Source organism: Microtus pennsylvanicus, chromosome 9 (genome assembly GCF_037038515.1).
Source record: "Microtus pennsylvanicus isolate mMicPen1 chromosome 9, mMicPen1.hap1, whole genome shotgun sequence".
Classification (NCBI taxonomy): domain Eukaryota; kingdom Metazoa; phylum Chordata; class Mammalia; order Rodentia; family Cricetidae; genus Microtus; species Microtus pennsylvanicus.
Window position 1 is genome coordinate 20764945 of NC_134587.1, and position 20688 is coordinate 20785632.

Below are 20688 nucleotides of genomic sequence, written 5' to 3' on the forward strand. Positions count from 1 at the left end.
GATCTTGGGGAATGAACTCAGGGTCCCAGAAATACCAGGCTAGCATTGTACCAATATAAGTACAGCTCTGAACACAAATTAGGATATAGAGATTAAAAAGCCAATCTGTCCCTTTAAATTTTACAGTGAAAAGGTCAATGTACCTGCTTTGGATGATAAACAAATTTAAAATTAAGAATTGCATGCTAATATTAATTTTAGAAACTATTCATCAAATTCTACCTATCATTAAGAATTTGAAGTGAGCTGGGTGGTGGTGGCACATGACTTTAATCCCAGCACTCGGGAGGCAGAGGCAGGCAGATCTCTGTGAGTTCGAAGCTAGCCTGGTCTACAAGAGCTAGTTCTAGGACAGACTGTTACACAGAGAAACCCTGTCTCAAAAAAACAAAACAACAAAAAAGATTTTATTTGAAATGAAATCTTTAAATATTTAATAATTTTGACATTATTTGAACTGAAACGGAAGTCATGTATCCGGGAAAGTGGTTTATATTATTTCACTTTACATAGTTATAATGGCTGTATCAGGCATGGTGGCAAACTTTTAATCCCAGCACTGAGGATTTGGGACGGGAGGGTAGAGGCAGGAAGATCTGAGTTTTAAGGCTAGCCTGATTGATACAGCAAGTTCCAAGTCAGCCTGAGATATGCTGTAAGTCCCTGTTTCAAAACAAAACAACCCAGTAACAAAAATGGTTATCACCTTGCAAAAGATAACATTTTTTTAAAAAATAAAATTATATTGAACCAATCACTTAAAATTTAGGATAACTCTAGCCACTAGAATCCATGATTCATATAAGATAAAGCCAAGACTATCATTGTCTTTACAATGACTATACCTAGTATCTTCTAATACTTCTTTATTATGAAGAATGCAGGTCATTAAAATGATTAAATAAAAATCAAAACCCTTTTTAATGAAAATATGTGACTTAATTTTGAGAGAAAGAATGTACTTTGAAAGGCAGCAAGAGAAAATAACTCTTTAGTCTAAGACAACAATGTTATATCTATATGCTGTAAGTCCATAGAGTTCATCACAGACTTTCAATGTGCATGTATATAAATTTGTATGTAGGTATATGCATGTGAGTTTAAGCATTCTCAGATGCCAGAGTTATGAGCCATCCAACATTAGTGGGAGGAAAACTCAGGTCTTCAAAAAAAAAACCCTTTTATTATATGATTTCATCAATATATATTATCCCAAGCAGGTCAAGCTATAAAATAGAGTGTAAGGTGGTGCTGCTGCCTACTTTGTGCCCAATTTCCTAAACTTTTATTAATTTTTTAGGCTTACTTACAAAATCTGACAATTTATCTTAAATTAGTCTTTTATTTAAAGGGAAACTTTTATGAAATTATAAACTCATATATTAATTATGGTAAGAATATTACTAATGTAGGTTTTCTGACCATGACTTAATCTTTTCTTCAAGAGCTGTCCTTTAAGCACAGAACAGACACTTACCAAACTAGGCAAAATATACTAACTTGTTCATTTGCATGAGCTCTATGTAGTTCATGAATATCAAAATCCTCCAGGTTAAGTTGCAACTTCTCTTTACAGAGTTCACAGGTGGTTACAGCTTCTAATGAAGAACCTGACCCCCCCAAAAAAGAAAAAAAAAAAGTTAACCAGTAACTAGTACAGTTTTTCTGTCCTAAGATCAAGTTTAAATACTGGAGGTAGACAAGCATGAAAGATATTGCATGGTATTGCAATAAACACATAATGCATACAAAATTAATGACGTACAATGACAAATGTGCACGTCATGCTCTGTTTGTAACATTTATGCCTCCACCCATCATTTGGAGGTCTTTTTTAATCCTACACACTCACACATCCTGTAATTATGGGATGCTGACAATGAGGCAAAGGAATGTCACCTGTACTTACTCCTTCTTCCTGAAGTACGTTGGCAAGTTACAAAAACAATGTTTAATGACACAGCATCTTAAATAGTAGTTAAGGGCCAGTATTTTTGGTACCACAGCATACATATGTAGACCTTGTATGTGATCTAAGCAATGTGCCTACCCTGCTGAGTCAAAGAGGAAAAAAGAGATCCACATTTGTCCAGATAAGAGTAGCTCATTTCAGCCAATTAGTAGAATTAAGTCCTCATATATTTTATAATATGGCTCAACCCAAGACACACTAATAAAGAAGACGTTAATGGTGCCAGCAGGATACACAGCAACAGGCTCAACACTATCACGGTCTGGGAAGAGGATGAAGTACAGAGTTACAGCTTACTGACTACAAACTTTCTATGTTGGGTGATGGAAAAGTTTTCAAAGTAACTACTCAAAGTTACACATTGGAAAACAATCAAAGTGGTTAATTTTCCTCACAGTATTTTTGGCATATATATATATATTTGGAAAACAGAAAACAAAACACTTTTGTTCTGTCACACCCACTTCACTTCAGCAGGTGGTCATGTCTAATGACATATGTGGGCCCTTCCAATATTTGGTGATTATTAGATATGGCTACCAATTGAAAACTGTCCTCAATAAGTTTTATGAGTATCAGTGAACAGATCCAACCCCTCTTACATTTTTTGAGTGAACTTGTACCAATCTACAACTAGAGACTGTGCAGACTGGGAAGAGTAAGAACATCGTCAAACTCGTTTAAAAGATAGTCTAAAGGAAGTGTATGCAGTAAAGAATCTGCCAACATCACCACTCCATTATTAGTGGGGAGGGTTTTACTTTTTTTACTTGAGTAAGAGAGAGAAAATAAACAGAGGCATCTGGAGGAGTCCAAAGCAAAGAGAGAAAGAAGTAGACTGGACACGGTCAGCAGACTGAACATGGCCGGGGCTATCTGCAAGAGGGGAGAAGAGCAGGGGAAAGACCATAGAGAAAGCATAGTAAAAGTACAATAGCAGGGGGAAAGCCTTGCCATTGTGAAGAGAGGAGAGAACCAGCATACTGAGGGGCAGCTTTGAGATGATAACCCGTATTTGTGACACTGAAGGAGCTTGGAGGCCAGCATGCACTTTGATGAGCAACCACAGGTTGCTGAGTGAATCAGACTCACTTTTACACAATTATTTCAGCTTACACAAAGTATAAACTTCTCTCACTTTCTTATCACCATTCTGACAGGAGGTCTGGTCTTACCCTAAAATCTCTTCTCCAAAACAGCCAATAAAAATAAGAACATTTCAATTCTGCCATCTTCAGTGGCTTCCCATCATACTTAGATAAAAACTTAAGATCTAGTCTCTACCTTTACAAGTCTTGCATGAACTACTACTCTTTCTTATCCCAACTGCATCTACCAAACCTTTACCCAACTATTAATTGATACTAGTCATACCATACACCATTCAGTTCCTCAAATACACCTAAGTCTTTCTTATGAGCTCTACTCTGCTAAAATGTTCCTTTTCTTCTGAAGCCAGTTCTGTATATCAAGGTCTAAAATTAAATGGTGTTTCCTAAGAAAGGTGCTCTCTTAATGACAGTAAGATGGGAACAGGTGCTTTTTATGTCTTGTGTACCACATTCTAAACCCCACTTCTTGAACTGTACCGGACTCTCCTACCAGTGCACACAAAGGAACTCCCTGACAACCTGCTAAATGACACAGGCAATAACTCTATGTCAATACACATAGCTGCTATATGGTGAGTATGCTTGACTCAAAGGATTGTATATGCCATAACCACTGGTTAATTAAATTATATGGATTAAACAAGTATGAATACATTTAATAATACATTAGAAAAAGATTGCTAGCCAAAATGCCTACAGTATGTGTTATCTCTTGGGAAATGATTTGAAAACAAAGTATCTAAAAGGGTGAATCTTACCAGAATTAATTTTGGCCTGTAACCACTTTTTCATACACTCTTGATGGACATACTGCAGACTCCCTGTGCATTTGCATGGCTCTATCAGTAAATTAGATGACGATGCAGCTGCCATTTGACAAATTCTACATAAGTCTCCTTCTTCTTCTTCAGAGTCCTCTAAAAGGAGGCTGAAAAATAAGGCCCAGATTTCAGAGATATCTTAATTCCTCCTAGCAGGACATCTTCATTACAGAGAATTCCAGTCTTCCATTTGTACTCTACTGAGTACAAAAAAGTAAACAGTAAGAATAAAGCAACAATAGTAACAATTGAGGGGTCATGTTATTATGAATAAAAACTGTTATATAAGACCAGTCATACTGTAACCCAGCTTCAGTTTACCTTTTCTCTTTGATAACACCCTTGAAGTTCACCTTTTTCACAATCACTAAGATTTTAATTACTGAAGTCTTCTAGATTATTTTAAATACAATAGTATAAGGGTAACATACACATCACTCTGTCCATTTTATCAATTTCAAAAGAATTCTGAAAATACCTCAATTAAGTACAGACTGACTTGTAGTTTCTCACTGACACGTTATCAAAACTGACAAACTATTTGTATTCATTGAATCAAAAATTTAAAAATAGAAGACTTAAAAATTCTCTAGAACTGTACTCTCAACAATCTTACTAAATCATTTTAGCATACATATGTTTTAAAACATGCAACATTTTCTATTATCCTCTCTCTGTCTTCTATTTAACAGGCTAGCATGTACTATTCATATGAATTCACTTTATTACAAGCAAAGTTTCCTCCGCTTTGTATTTTGTTAGTTCACTGATAGCACATGAAAGAAGACTCAGTACACTAATAGTATTGAATGACGAACTGCTACTGAAACATAACCTGGGCAGTATGAGTCAATTTAGCAAGACATTTACTGAAAAAGACACAGCGACAATAAGGTGACTTTTTGTCCTAGTTTAATCAAAAACATGATATCAAGCACAAACTATTCAGAAAAGCTGAACATTTTGCCCTGTATTAAATGTTCTTCCCTTCATAATTTCAATTACTTTTTAATAAGTAGATCCAATTTTTCTGTTTATTGATTTAACTGGTCAAGTCTTAAATTCTCATATATAAGGCAAAATACAATAAACACACAAATACACATACTACAAACTCTGTCGAAATAAATGCTCATTTAAAACTACAGAAGTAGGATCTGGTATGGTACATTTCTTTAATACAAGCACATGGGAAACAGGAGCAAGTAAGTCTCTTATCAGTTCCACGTCAACCAGGGCTACATAATGAGATTCTGTCTCAAACAAAACAAAACATCAAAAACCAAAATTAAACCTAACTAGATAGAATAGTAAAGAATTATAGACCAGTCAAGATCAATAAATAAAACTATCTTTGAAGGTTAGAACTCTAAGTTATTCTTTAGATAGCTTACAATCAGAGGGAATTGCTACAATGAACAAGTATTAAAGCTAATATTACTAGGGGAGAGGAAAATTTAAAATCAGGAAAATAGCCCACGGCAAAATATATAAAAAAAAGGAAAACTGAGAAATACAAAAATCAGTGGTAAACCAGTTAATTTATTTTAGGCTAATTGAGATTGGTGATGCTTTATCATTTGGTTCCTCTCCCCAATTAAATTCCATTTAGCAGCAGTCTAACTATAGAATTAAGAAATTAATTAATGTCTGTGTGTATCAAGATAAATTAAGATACCTTAAGTTGTTTCTTGATAAAATTCATTCCCTAGAACCTACCTTATTATTATCACCATTTGCCTGTAAGTCTCAGTAACACCATGTTTAAAGAAGAAAGCAGATGAGAGCCATTTTAAAACTTTAAACTGATCTAGCTTTACAATGTACAATGAATATTCAAATTTACCTTTCTTTTATTTTTTGCAGTTTCTCTGGGTCTCTTGAAGGTGCACTTTTAGCTTTATCACTTTTCCCATCAGCTGCGTTCCAGCCTGAAGGAATAATATCTACAGTAATCATGACATTGTCGGTCAGACTGCTTCCGAGTGTTGGTGGGACTGCAAACCGGAATAGGGAACCAGGAAGAATCCCTGCTAGTCCTGTACTTCTTCCACCTTGAGGCAAATCTGGTGTGGGGCCACCTGCAGAAACACTGCTTGCTGCTCCAGATGCTTGTGGTCTGTTGGCAGCAGCCCCAAGGGGATCACTCGGTGCTTCAAGGTGAACCACTTCATTTGATTCTCTTCTAAAAAGATGAGATCTAGGTGGGACATCTGACACAGATATCCTTGAAGATTCATCTCTTCCCTCTCGCCTCCTCCTAGAGAACAAAGGTGTGCATCTATTTCTAAGGGAGGAAGACAACCACGGTCCTGTACTTCTACCTTCTGATTCTTGATTAAAATTTTCCGCATCTGGTTCAGAGCTATGATTTTGGCTAAGAGATGACAAACCCCACCTTCGCCTAAGGAATCTAAATCCCTGAGAAGCTTCAGATGTCCTGCTATCACTGACTTCAGAAGACGATGCTCCATTACTCCGAGATTGTGAAGTCAGGGTTCTTGGAGAAATATAATTATCAGAACTCAATGATCTTGTATTCAAGGAATCTTGACCAGATCTTCGTGAAAAAAAAGTTGATGACATGCTAGAAGCTATCCGTGACAGCAATCTTCTAGTAGTACGCCTACCTTCATTGTCAGAAGATTCTTGAAATGGTCTCCGAGATGAACTAACCCTTTCTGAATTGCTTATAACTGGGGTTTCATCTCTACTTGAAAGATATGAAAATGTGGGATGTGAAGCATTTCGAAAAGATTCTGATTGTCTTGGAGAAAAATGTGATCTGAAAGAATTTCTGCTAGAGTCCCTAGAACTTGATATAGTTTGATGTTCAGAAGGCAATTGGTGATTGGTAGATGATGAATTCAACTGTAAATTGCTCACTGAATTCTCTTTTGGTCTTGCTCCCTGTGAATATGAAGAAGGAACTCTTTCTTGAACATCTATTTTTGAAAGAAGGGAAGGCAACCAATTATGAAATAATTTAATTATTATTAAATGTACATTTATTGACTACTGCCAGACTGAAAGACTAGGTTTGAAATGAATACTGCTATCTATAACAGCTTAACTATTATAGGAAAAATTTATATCTGAAGTATTCCCAAGTAAACTCAATACTATAAATTCACATCAAAGTATGAAAGCTTATAAAAATAAGTTGCTGAAGCAAGTTGAATACATTAATGAGAGACTGATACAATAGAAGACGCTCAAGAATTGACACAGAACGTTAGTCCAATTAAAACAGTGCAATGTTAAAAAAGCAAAACCATCCCAGAGAAATAGTCTTGAAAATTCTTATTCTATGCAAAAAGTTTTTTTTATGTGAATGCTATTGCCTTATATTTTTATAATATTCCTTGCTATTAACAGGTAAGGATTTCTTTAATTTTGGTTACTCATCAGGCACACCTCAGCCCTTTAATGCAGGTTTGGAACTGTGAGTCAATACAGGTCACTGCCATCAGCTATCTGGGGCAGGGAGGAGGATCACAGAATTCCAGGCCTGGCTGGCTTAGTTTGACCTTGTCTAAAGATCAACACAAGATAAAGACAGAACTCCTCAAGGGGAGGTTTCAATCTGAGTGGAGATGAGAAACATTATTACTCTTTTGTGAAGAATACTCCCTATAACCCTTGTATAACAGGTACATTTATTATTGGGCTTATATATGGAGACCACAGAAAGGATAAACTACAACAGGTTGAATCTATTCCTGTTCTGTAATTTGACTAAAACAAGCATAAACCCACTTCTGCATGATCCTTTTGTTAACTCTGATTAGTGTTGTTTTCCTTCTGTTACTTAGGCTTCTGAAAAGCTTAAGTCTACATACAGAGACAAAAACTGTACATGCTTGAAATTTTAATAAAATCAAAACAACCATACAGTTCCAAATAATCCTTAAAATGGTTAATTTGGGAGCCAGAAAGATAGCCCAGCAGTTAAGAGCACTAGCTTTATCAGAGGACTTGGGTTCCATTCCCCAAACCCACATGGTGGCTCTCAGCCATTTTTAACTTAATTCTAGAGAATCTGTCATGTTCTTCTGGCCTCCCTGTGCATCAGGCAAACAAGTAGAGCATAGACATACACGTGGGCAAATACAGCTATACACATAAAATAATTGATAAAAATGGTGCAATAAAGTTATTTCATAATTGAGTTACAAGTACACATTAAAACTGTTGTAGACAAGCAATACTGTAGTATGGAAGAATTATCTAGTTTTACTTTATTAACATATATAATTTTTTTATGTATAAAAATTTTGAAAGCAGACAGAATCTGACTACTCAAGAACATCTGTTTTTAAACTATTTTTTATTTTTGTTTTTTTGAGGCATCAGCTTTGTAGCCTGTCCTTCTTGAAACTCATGTTATAGACCATGCTAGCCTCAAACTCAGCGATCTGCCTCCCGAGTGATGGGATTAAAAGCATACGTCACCACTGCCCAGCTTATATTATTTTTCAAGTAAATCAAGATGCTAAAAAATTAGACAGTTCTGATATACCCGTAAGAAATTAAAATTTAATTTCTTCCACTGTATTGTTATCAATGTCACAGAGATCATGTGTACTAACATATAAGCTATACTTAACAAAGTAGTTTATACATACATGATGAAGTTGTGAAATCACCACTTCGGTGATTATAATCCATAAGATTGCTAACGGAGGAATCTGTTCTCCTCTCCAAATCTCTCCTTTCTCTAATCAGGTCTGTTCCAAATGAACCAAGTACCATTGATGAAGATCTGGGAACTTGACTATGCCTCCAAGAAGAATCTTAAAGTAATGCAAGAAATTTTATTTCAGAGAAGGCTTTCAAGTTTCATATATCTTTAATACAGTAAAGTTAACTATCATTATAGCTATACCCAGTTATATAGCCAAGTTTAGCAAAAAAAATCACCACTAATGAACTAATCATCTCTTAATTACCTTCCTGTTCAAACATTCTTTTTTGATACTGGGGACTAAACCCAGGACCTTAGATATGGTAAATCTATGTATGTTAAACATTAGATCCTGTACACTGCAAATCTATTTTCATACATAACTTAAATGTCTCATTCTCTATTACATCTGCTCATGTATGATGTAACATTATGTTAAAATGAGTCAAAACTGAAAATCTGCCAAAGATACAGAACACTTCATTAAAAGTCAAAGTGATGATGGAAAACTACCCAAACCAGAACCAAAGTCAGGCATGGTGGCTTAATCTTAACACTAGGAGGCAGAAGCAGAAACAGGCAGCCAGGCTTCTGTGAGTTCAAGGCCAGCCTGATACATAGAGTGAATTCTAGGCCAGGACTACAATAGGAGACTCAGTTTCAAAATAAATAAAAATTAAAACCAAGCTATTTTGATATGGTAATTCAATTATAGAATCAAATACAATTTTATCAGGAAAAAAAACTTTTCCCTATGTGGGGAATTGGACTTAAACATTTAGATACTCTAAACATATATTCTATCAACCTCAGAAATATTTTTACTGTCATATTTCAGTCTTTACAGTAAGAATTAGTGTATGTTTTGTGATGATACTCCAAATTTTATTAGATATGATTTCATTACAAAGTAAACTAAAATTAATTTTCAAACCTATTTTGTTTCTTCCTTTCTTAGCTTTAATGATTCTTCTACATTGTAGGAAATTACCTAGTGAGTTTAATGTTATACCTTCACAGAGGTTAAGAGAACAAAATTGGTTCTGTAAAGTAATGTGTGTCTACAAAGGTCAGTCTGCTCTTACCCAGTTCACTACTTTTAGTGCCCTTCCGAAGTGCAATGTCTTTGCTTTGGAGGTTCTAGCTATACAAACTGAAAGGAGTCACTTACACTTATTTAGTTGGTAATAATGTACAAGCATTTTATCTCTGTGCTATCTGTGCTTTAACTGTGCTATCACAAGTTTTGTCTCCTTTTACAGCTTTAGGGGTTGCCTACCATTTCACTGGAGGAGTTTCAGAAGGAGGAAATCTGCTTTCCTAGCAAAGACTATCAGAACAACACGAATACATAAACCTAAGTATAAAATATAGGGAAGCACTGGGTGGTGGTGGCGCACACCTTTAATTCCAGCACTCGAGAGGCAGAGGCAGATGGATCTCTGTGAGTTCGATGCCAGCCTGGGCTACAGAGCAAGTTCCAAGACAGGCTCCAAAGCTACAGAGAAACCCTGTCTTTATAAACCAAAAATTAAAAAAAAAAACCCAGTGTACACACACACACACGGAAGCTCAGAGCTTTACTGATAAATCATGCAAATCCCACGGTGGTTAGGTAATATATTCAATGTCATTCTTGTATAGTTATGTAGAGCTCTTAGTTTCCAACTTTTTTGTTATTTAAGAGTTTTAATATTTTCTGAAAAGTATCATATACTATGTTTATCAGTTGAAGGACACATGATGAGGAAATATTTAATGTTTATCAGACGTGGCTTATGCAGTATCACTTTAAAAACCTCTCATAATAACCAACAGACCACTCATGACTTTCACCAACTTGAACTACATACTAATACATAGTAATGTTAGAGTTGAGCATGGTGGCACATGCCTTTAATCCATATACTCTGTATATTCTGTGCTAGGCAAGGCTATACACAATGAGACTCTGTGTCCAAAAAGCAAACCAAAGACAAAACAGTTATTCTACCTAATTAATAACCTACTAACATTCTCTGTTTTGTAAAGCAAAAAGGCAAAATGAATAGTCAACTCAGATTCACCACCAATTTAAGGTAAAATTTTGGAAACTAATTGCATTTCCAGATCCACTATTACATATAAACTACTTTATTAAAAATATTAAGATATTAAGAATCTCAGAGAGGGCAAAGACTGATCCAAAACATTTCATAAAGTGGCTTTTAACAGAAACTGAGTAACTTCTTACCTGACACTGTATTTAAGCCACTTCCAGTATTTCTCCCAGCTGAGGTAGATGTACAGTTTGCACAAGAAAGTTTAGGTCTTTTTGAATCATGATCCCGTTGTGGGTTTTGTACTCTCGATCGTGCTCCCTGAGTTATCTCAGATTCACTATACCATGTAGACTGAAATGGTGATGCAGATGCTGATGCAGACTGTAAAATAATTAAGAAAAACTGCCTTTTAAATTACTCAGTTTCAAAGAAAATACTAATATTCAAAAAAATCAAGCTAATGGTTGTTGGTAATGTGGATTCTAAAAGGCAGGTGATTAGGAGGTAGTGAGAGGGCTGTGCTGGGGACTAACCAAACCATGGGTTCTGGGATACTAGGTACACACTACTACTGAGAGAAACCCTGAGACAGACTGATCAATCAACCAACAAGAAAAGCAGAAGTATTTACCAGCTATATTGTTATTTTACCCACTGCTTTGTACATATATAGTTAAATTAATAAGTATTTTCACTGGAAGAAGTATTTATCCACAGATAAAGCCATCCGCCAACACCCACCACTTCAGCTAAAATTTATTTTAATTAATGAAAGTTTCCTAATTTTAGAAAGCATTTTATAAAGACTATACTCTTAGCCATAATTCAGAAGCCCCATAAATAATTAGCTATTAATTTTATCTCTATTTTAATAATTTAAGGTTGTTAAGATGCCTCGGGTGCAGTTTTTTTTTTAAAAAAAAATTAATAAATGTGCCCAAAGCCTTTTGAATTTGACTGTACATATATATATTCAAGTTAAAATACTACCTGATATTCAGAATCCAGTCTAAAGGAAGAGTCTCTAGAGTGATAGGGATCATTTAAACTAGCTCCTCTGTTTCCAGACACCATCCTAGAACTTAAAGAGCCAGAGGGTTGAACAGAAATTCTTCTTGGAATCCTGGAAGGTTTAGACTCCATGCTCAAGGTTTCCTGTGAAATGCAAATTTGTGTTAATTTTATTTTGGAAGACAAGCAAGCACTTACCTCCCACCCCCAACTATATACAGCAACATTTACTCTAAAATATTCATTTAGTTTGAGACACAATTCAGGTGTCATAACAGAAAAGGAGCCATTAAAGGACTGGCCCGGCCAGCTCAAATTAGCAGGTAAAGGTGCTGTTAGCCTTGCAAGCCTGGCCTGAGAGCAGAGTTCCATCTCCAGAGGAGGCAGAGACAAGAATCCCCAATTCACCAAGAAGTTCTCACATCAGCTAATCTGGAGTAAACATTCACCTGGGAGACAGATTAAATTCTGCCTCCACAGGGAGGGAGGAAAGAACTGACTCCAGAGAACTGTCCTCTGCCCTCTGCACATGCACATACAAAATAAATTTTAAAATTAAAAAGCATCAGATAGTCAAATCAACTATTTGCAACAATATTGAACTATGAAACTCTTACCACCCTTCTCCTTGAAGGCAGAGGTTTGGTAACATCCAGTCAAGGTTTCCTAATGCCCATTTAAGAGATATGGAAAGATGTTCTACACAACACACAGATCTGTATTGCAATGCCTCAACTTCTTCCTCACATACATTTATCCTTGACTCTTGTGCCATCCTTTGTAATGTCCATACCTCTTACACTCCTTTGTAATGTCCACGCCTCTTACACTACTTTGTAATGTCCACGCCTCTTACACTACACTTTGTAATGTCCACGCCTCTTACACTACTTTGTAATGTCCATGCCTCTTACACTACTTTGTAATGTCCATGCCTCTTACACTACTTTCACATCCTTTAACAAATTTACTCTCACAACCCTTTATACAACTGGGAAGCCTCAATATTCCTTATCTAATTTCTGCCCATTAGAGTAAATCTTTATACTGTATAATTCCACTTTTCGCACATTTTTCTTAAGACACCACAGCCTGTTATTTGCTTATCACTTTATTTCCCTTTCTCAACAATGAATTTCTTTAGGTCAGGATCATTTGAAGTACTTCTAAACCACAGCCTAGATAATGTACTGGCAGGAATTTTCTAAGGATAGACCTTTGTGACCCGCCTCCCTTTGGCTATCAGACTGTTAAGACTGTAACAAACCTAACAAATTGGAATGTCTCCAGGCCTGGTTGTGTCGCCGCCCCCCCCCCCCCACACACACACAGAAGATTTCACACAGTCCCGACATGCTGATAAACTACCTGGCAGGAGAGACTGGAGCACAATGATTGGTCAAAGATGGTAAGGACCACACTTTCATCATGACTGCTTAGTTATGCAAACCTCTTGCCTTTTACTGAAATCTAAAGCTAGAGGCAGGAGAGATGGGTTCAGCAGTTAAGAACACTTGCCGCTTGCTCTTGCAAAAGGCCAGAGATCCCAGCACCCACAAAAGAAAGCTTACAACCACCTTTAACTCCAGCTCCAGTGTATCCATCCTCCTCTTCTGGCATCATGGGCAAGTGCATACACATATAAATAAGTAAAATAAATGAACCCAAACTTATATTGTATGAATGGAGTGTGTGTGTGTGTGTGTGTGTGTATCTTCTTTGTTTCTATTACTTCTCTGTGTAATTGGTCTGTTAGGACAGGTGGTTGAGCCTAGCTTATTAGAGCTGCCAGAATCTGACTCAAACAATGTGGGAAAACAGGTACTCAAAACATACAAGTTGAAAATCATAAAAAGAATAAATATAAAACAGGATGCAACACACCCCCATGCCTGAACCCTAGCATTCCAGAGCCTGAGGCAGAACTTCGAGAGGCTAGCCTGAACTACACAGGGAAAACATGTCTCCAAAATAAGTATTTTCCTTTTATTTATTTTTTTAAATATTTATTTATTTATTTATTATGTATACAATATTCTGTCTGTGTGCATGTCTGCAGGTCAGAAGAGGGCACAAGACCTCATTACAGATGGTTGTGAGCCACCATGTGGTTGCTGGGAATTGAACTCAGGACCTTTGGAAGAGCAAGCAATGCTCTTAACCTCTGAGCCATCTCTCCAGCCCCAGTATTTTCCTTTTCTTTACCACTGATACGCTCTCTTAACTCTAACATAGATAAAAGTAATAGCTGGCATTTACCAAACACCATGTGAGGGTTAAGGGACCACTGATTACTCATTAGTCGTCGGCAAAGCGATCCTGTGAGTGCTCTTCTAGTGTTCCTTTGTAACTTACTTGGAATATCGGGGAAAAAAAGATCTATAAAATATGTAAACCAGAGATGGAACTAATTATATGGTAATTTACCAGCTCAGCTGGTAAGGTACTTGTTGGGCAGCAAGCATAAAAACCTAACTTCACTCACATATAACTAAGCATATATTATACTTAAAGAGGCTATGGATTCAGTTCTCAGCCCCCACACCGGACAGTTCACAACTGCATATCAAGTCCTCTAGCTACAGGGTATGTCTCTGGCTCTCTCTCTCTCACTTGCATATACCAAGCCCCAACAATTCAAACTAAGAATTGTTAAAAATAAAAATATTTTAAAAAATTAAAAACTTAAAAAAAAATTTCCCTTGGGGTAGGAAGACAGGGTTTCTCTGCATAGTCCTGGCTATCCTGGAACTCACCCTGTAGACCAGGCTATCCTCTGCCTCCCAAGTGCTAGCCCTGTTCTTATGCCTGCCCACTTTAAAGCTAAACTAAGCCTAGTCATGGGATCCTTGCCTAGACTTCACACTAACCTGTCATTTAATTACTTGTGGTGATTGACATTAGTATCAGCCTACACCTTCACCATCATTACTGGCCACTTTAACCCTTTCTTGGGTTTTCTGTATTTATTGTGTATCATGGGATGCATGACCAGGTTTGTTAACAGATATTACTAATTAAGACTGGAATATAATAAAGTACTTATGAAATCAATGGTAATCAGCAAAGTAAAACCAATAAAGCCTAAGTAGCTTGTGAATTTGTTATTAAATAAATTTTGACACTGTGAAAGAATACAAACATATCAGTCTGTTTCTGGCTACAACACAGCAAATATTAGATAACTTATAAGTCTGTAGTAAGTAAGAAAACATGTCAAGTGTCTTATTATGTAACTAAGAAATTTTCAGCAAATGAGAAATAAGACTGAAAGCAATACGGATGTGGTTAAAGCAACCATATCAGGAACTACTGAGAACAGGCTACCTTCTATCTTCGGTCCTTTTGCTCACCTTTCAAGGCCTCATAAATGTAATCAAAGACTTAAAAAAAAAAATACACTGAGGGGGAGCTGAAGTAGGACAGGTCCAGAAACTCAGCAAAGGATGGTGTTATAATCTAGGGACCAGAAAGATATAAGAACTAGAAACAAAGTATTTAACCTTATCATCACAGAACAAAAATTTGTCACTAAAGCAAAAGTAAGTGAATCAAAGACTTAAACCATTAATAAAAAGGGAAGAAAAGAAAAGACATCATAGCAAAATACAATTTTTATAGAAACAGTAATGACAATTCCTCAAAGATAAAAACAGAATTATCAGAGAACACAGTAACTCCATTTTTGGGCATCAACCAAACCAAACCAAACCAAACCAACCTAACCAACTGAAAATAAGGGTCTTGAAATTATATGTACATTCCCAAAACAGCAATATTTTTCACAACAGAGCTCAAATGTTACCGATAAATGGGTAAATGGCTAAGTAAAATGTAGTGCATACATAAAACTCATAACCAGCCTAAAAAGGGAGGGAGGGCCAAGCAAGGTGAGTTAGCAGGTAAAGGTATCTGGTGCCTTGCTGGACAATCTGAGCTGGATCTCTGGAATCTACAAGGTTGAAAATCAACTGCTACAAACTCGTCTCTGACTTCCACGCATATGCTATGGCACACACACACCCATGAACATATACATCACTCACCTACCAAAATAAGCTGGGTGTGGTGGTGTATACCTTTAATCCCATTACTAATGAGGCAGAGGCAAGCAGACGTCTGAGTTCAAAGCCAGCCTGGTTTACACAGTTGAAGGCGTAAGTCACAAACAATGCCACACCGGTTTGGAATTATGATTAATAGGGTGGTATTTATTTAAAGGGGAAAAAACTTACAGATCACTGTCAGCCCTCTGCGTAACCAGGAAGGAAGTCAAGTCACCGGCGGAGCAGGAAGTGAAGAGAGAGAGGAGAGGGAAGTGGCCGCTTTTTTAAAGGGAGAGAGACCACGCCCCAAGGGGCTGGTATCTCAGCGGCGATAGGCTGGAGGAGTGGGAGGACCTCCCGTAACACCTCCCCCTTTTGTTTAAATAAGAGAGTTCTAAACCTACTATGAAATTATATACAATAAGTACAAATATCCTATTCTAACTAGCTTAGGTCTTGTATAATAAATAACTTGGCCAAGTCATGAGAGAAAAGTAACTACATCTATATAGTCTTCAACCCCATCGAAGATCTGAGAAGGGAAATAATGTTACCTGGTTAATTAGGAAGTTCAGTAAAACAACTTCCAAAACATGCAACAAATCACAGAGACAACTAGCTACCTAGGCAATCACCCAAAGTCACATTAGCAGTGTTGAAGCAACCAACTTTGGCTAAGGCCTAACATAACTGACACACCATTTTCAAAGGCAAGCAACTTTTCAAAACTATCTTACCCTGTCTTGGCAGGATAAGACAGCCCTGTTTTATCCATTGATGCATGCTCTGTATCTTTGTCAGTGGTTGAGGTATGGGCATTTCTTTGCCCCAAGGCCAGTTCTGCCAAAAGGAAAGGCTCCAGGTGGAGTGTCTTTGGTGCTCAACATTCTCTCGGGAATAGAGTGGTGTTGCCAGGAGCAATTGTGTCTCACTACCACAAAACTCTGAGTTAGATTAAAGGCCATTTTCTACAGCTCTTTGAAGAAGTTGAAGACTATCTATCTATACTGAGTATAATCTCTATATATCTAAAGAACCTGATTAGTCTAATTATAAATGACAAACTTAGATGACTATTAGTCTATATAATTCTCAATATCTATCTAACTTAAAGATTAAGACAATAAACAACTGTGAAACAAATGAGGACAATGACCTCCAAATATAAACAATGTACAAATATACATTGCAGTAGGTAAATATATATCAATACACAAACATTATATAAGTATCTTAATCAGAGGTAGAAATGTACACAGCAATATGGTAAATATATACAATACAATATATGTCAATACATAAAAATGTTTTAAACAAGGTAGAAACATGCATGCATACAATAGTCAATATAATTTAACTTTGTATCAATATACAAGAATCTATACCAATATATTTGTCTAAAAACAGTAACTCACAATTACAAATCTATTATCCCATCATCCCTCTTTTTTTTTTTTTCAAAATGATCCCTGAGCTTATAAAATTCCTCCCCCAACCCTCAATCATATACTAATTATAATCAACCCCTAAATGATGTCCCTAAACCCAAGGGCAAACTTTACTGGGAGAGGGGACGTCGTCCTCTAGAATTACTTCCAGCTGTCATGGGGGCGACGTTCTTTCTGGGGGATCCTGTGAAAGTAAAATGATGGTTAAATTTCAAGATCAAGTCTTTTAATATTGCCAATAGTCTCTGAGTATTTTGTGCAGGTCTGGCCAAAATGTTGTATAAGATGTGCACCATTTCAGCTAACCAAGTTGGAACTGTCTTGTGCAGCTGGTACCCAAAGCAGGTCTTGTTGTAGCGCTATCAGTATCATGACGTCATATCAACCAGGTGGAGTTGTTGTTATGGGGCCCCATCTTCTTCCTGGAAACTTCAAATGTCACTTCAGGAAAAACTCATTGTTCATTATGAAAAACTTAAGCATTAATCATATAGACATATATATATATTCAATGAAAGACATGATAGATATATTCAATGAAAAGTATGATAGATATGAAGAAAAGCAAAGATGTTTTCTAAACTCATATTTCTTTCTGTCCCACATCATGGCTCTTGACATGAGACAGAAACTCCAGAAACTCTGGGTTTTTCTCTTACTAACAGGCTTGGAATTGGAGAGGGACTGAGCCAGAGTCCAACTTCAAAACCAGCTTTATAAATTTAGAAATATGGTTTAATATTACTTACACAGCCCATTCAGTTTTCTTGATATTTCCTATCGGGCAGGTATTTTTCCATCTGTCAGTATCCAAACATCCAGGGTCCCTTGAATTTCTCAAAGATGAGTGTTTTCCTGTGGAGATAAGAACAGAACCCTGCCCCCATTCTATGTTTTTCTTACCACCTGTATGAATATAATCATTGTGGATGAGTTGTCATTTCTCCTTTCCAAGAGGTTTCTCTTCTTCAAATCGAAACTTTATTAATTTTGATGGTATCCACAATTTTTCTTCTCCTGTGGAAACAAGAGCAAAACCCCTTCCCCAACGTAGCACATCTCCTGGCTTCCACTGAGAGGTCAGCACATCTTTGAAATAAATCGGTTGATTTAGTTCAGCAGACTTTTCCATTATCCAATGTCTCTCTGCTGCTGTCGTTCCTTTCTCATTAGCGTTAAGAAAATTCAAGGTTAATAAAGCATTATGTAATCTATTTCTGGGGGTATTTTCGGTCCCTTTCTGTTTGTTCAGCATATCCTTTATAGTACGATTTGATCTTTCTATAACTGCCTGACCTGTAGGATTATTTGGTATACCTGTAATGTGTTTTATATTATAATAATCAAAAAAGCGTTTCATTTTCTTAGATACATATGCTGGACCATTATCTGTCTTTATTTGCGCAGGTATACCCATGATGGCCATAACTTCCAATAAATGTGTGATTACTGAATCAGCCTTTTCTGAGCTCAGGGCAGTAGCCCATTGAAAACCTGAATACGTGTCTATGGTGTGGTGTACATATTTTAATTTACCAAATTCTATAAAGTGGAACACATCCATCTGCCAGATTTCATTTCTCTTAGTGCCCTTTGGGTTACTCCCTGCAGGCAACGGTGTTTGATTATAGAAAGAACAAGTAGGACATCTCTTTATAATGTCCTTAGCTTGTTGCCAAGTAATGGAAAATTCTTTCTTTAGGCCTTTACTATTGACATGATGCTTCTTATGAAATTCTGAGGCCTGCAACACACTTCCAATCAATAATTGATCAACCTCAGCGTTGCCTTGGGCTAGAGGACCAGGCAGACCTGTATGGGACCGGATGTGTGTTATGTACATCGGACAAAGCCTGTTCCTGATTATGTCTTGTACCTGGATAAACAATGAAGTCAACTCTGTGTCATCTGGTATAAATTCAGCGGTTTCAATATGCAAGATAACTCTTTCTGCATATTGCGAATCTGTAACTATATTAAGAGGTTCTTTAAAATCCCTTAGCACCATAAGAATGGCATATAATTCTGCCTTCTGGACAGAATTATAAGGGCTTTGTTCCACCTTACTCAATTCATCTGACTTGTAACCTGCTTTCCCTGATTTATTTGCATCAGTATAGAACGTACGGGCTCCAGTTATTGGAGCATCACGTACAATTCTAGGAAGAATCCAAGAAGTTCTTTTTATGAGGTTAAGTCTACCACTTTTGGGATAGTTGCTATTAATTTCTCCCAAAAAATTAGCACAAGCTCTTTGCCACGGTTCATTGTCTTCCCATAACTTTTTTATTTCTTCAGTAGTAAAAGGCACTATAATTTCTGCTGGGTCTATACCTGCTAGTTGACGAAGTCTCAGCTTACCTTTTATAATTAATTCAGAGACTTTTTCCACATAAGTTTTTAATTTTTTACTTGGTTTATTAGGTATAAATATCCACTCCAAAATAATATCTTCCCTCTGCATTAGAATCCCTGTAGGAGAAATTCTGGAAGGCAATATGACTAGGATGCAGCTAAGATTTGGGTTCACCCTATCCACATGTGCCTCCTGTAATTTTTCCTCAATCATTGTCAGTTCCTTTTCTGCTTCAGCTGTCAGTTCTCTTGGACTATTCAAATCTTTATCACCATCTAAGGTTTTGTTTAAATGAACTATTAGATCAGGTGTTATCCCAACAGCTGGTCGTAGACTGGAAATGTCTCCTAACAATCTTTGGAAGTCATTAAGAGTCTTTAACCGGTCTCTCCTAATTTGTGCCTTTTGCGTTTTAATTTTCTCTAACCCTATTCTGTAACCTAGGTAATTAATAGAATTTCCTCTTTGAATCTTTTCAGGGGCAATTTGTAATCCCCACCTAGGCAAGACTTTCTTTACTTCTTCAAACATCCTTTCTAAAGTATCTTTATTTGAATCAGATAACAAGATGTCATCCATGTAATGATAAATAATGGACTTGGGGAATTGTTTACGAATTATTTCCAATGGCTTACTTACAAAATATTGGCACAGTGTAGGACTATTGAGCATACCCTGTGGGAGGACAGTCCATTGATATCTCCTATTGGGCTGAGAATTATTATAAGTAGGCACTGTGAAGGCAAATTTTTCTCTATCCTTTTCTTGTAACGGTATAGTGAAAAAACAATCTTTCAAATCAATAACTATAAGAGGCCATCCTTTTGGTAACAGAGAAGGCAAAGGAATTCCAGATTGTAGTGAGCCCATAGGTTGAATTACTTTGTTGACAGCTCTTAGATCTGTCACCATTCTCCATTTACCAGATTTCTTTTTTACAACAAACACAGGAGAATTCCAAGGGCTGGTTGATTCTTCAATGTGGTGAGCATCTAGTTGCTCCTGCACCAGCTGTTCCAATGCCTGTAGTTTATCTTCAGCTAGAGGCCACTGTTTGATCCATATTGGCTTCTCAGTTAGCCATTTTAAAGGTAGGGCTGTTGGTACCTCTAAAGGTTTGGTATTTGCTGTATGTTCTTGTACAGCCTGAATGGCTAGTGACCTTTTTCCATAATACCTCATCATATACTTCC

General features: G+C 36.6%; 1 protein-coding gene across 11 annotated transcripts in view; it reads right to left on the reverse strand.

The window, feature by feature from the left end:
* The window catches only part of Marchf7 (membrane associated ring-CH-type finger 7), a 44534-nt gene that overhangs the window by 5738 nt on the left and 18108 nt on the right, over positions 1 to 20688 (reverse strand). For 6 of the 11 annotated variants that reach the window (XM_075985108.1, XM_075985104.1, XM_075985106.1 and 3 more), the window contains exons 2-7: positions 11625 to 11789; positions 10826 to 11015; positions 8534 to 8701; positions 5752 to 6850; positions 3843 to 4012; positions 1501 to 1610 (exon numbers count right to left, since the gene is read on the reverse strand). In XM_075985108.1, coding sequence (XP_075841223.1) covers positions 1501 to 1610; positions 3843 to 4012; positions 5752 to 6850; positions 8534 to 8701; positions 10826 to 11015; positions 11625 to 11777 — 1890 coding nt within the window. In that variant the 5' untranslated portion in view covers positions 11778 to 11789. Of the gene's footprint in view, positions 1 to 1477; positions 1611 to 3842; positions 4013 to 5751; positions 6851 to 8533; positions 8702 to 10825; positions 11016 to 11624; positions 11790 to 20688 lie in introns of all 11 variants that reach the window. The other 5 variants (XM_075985113.1, XM_075985111.1, XM_075985112.1 and 2 more) reach the window with 2 other exon arrangements.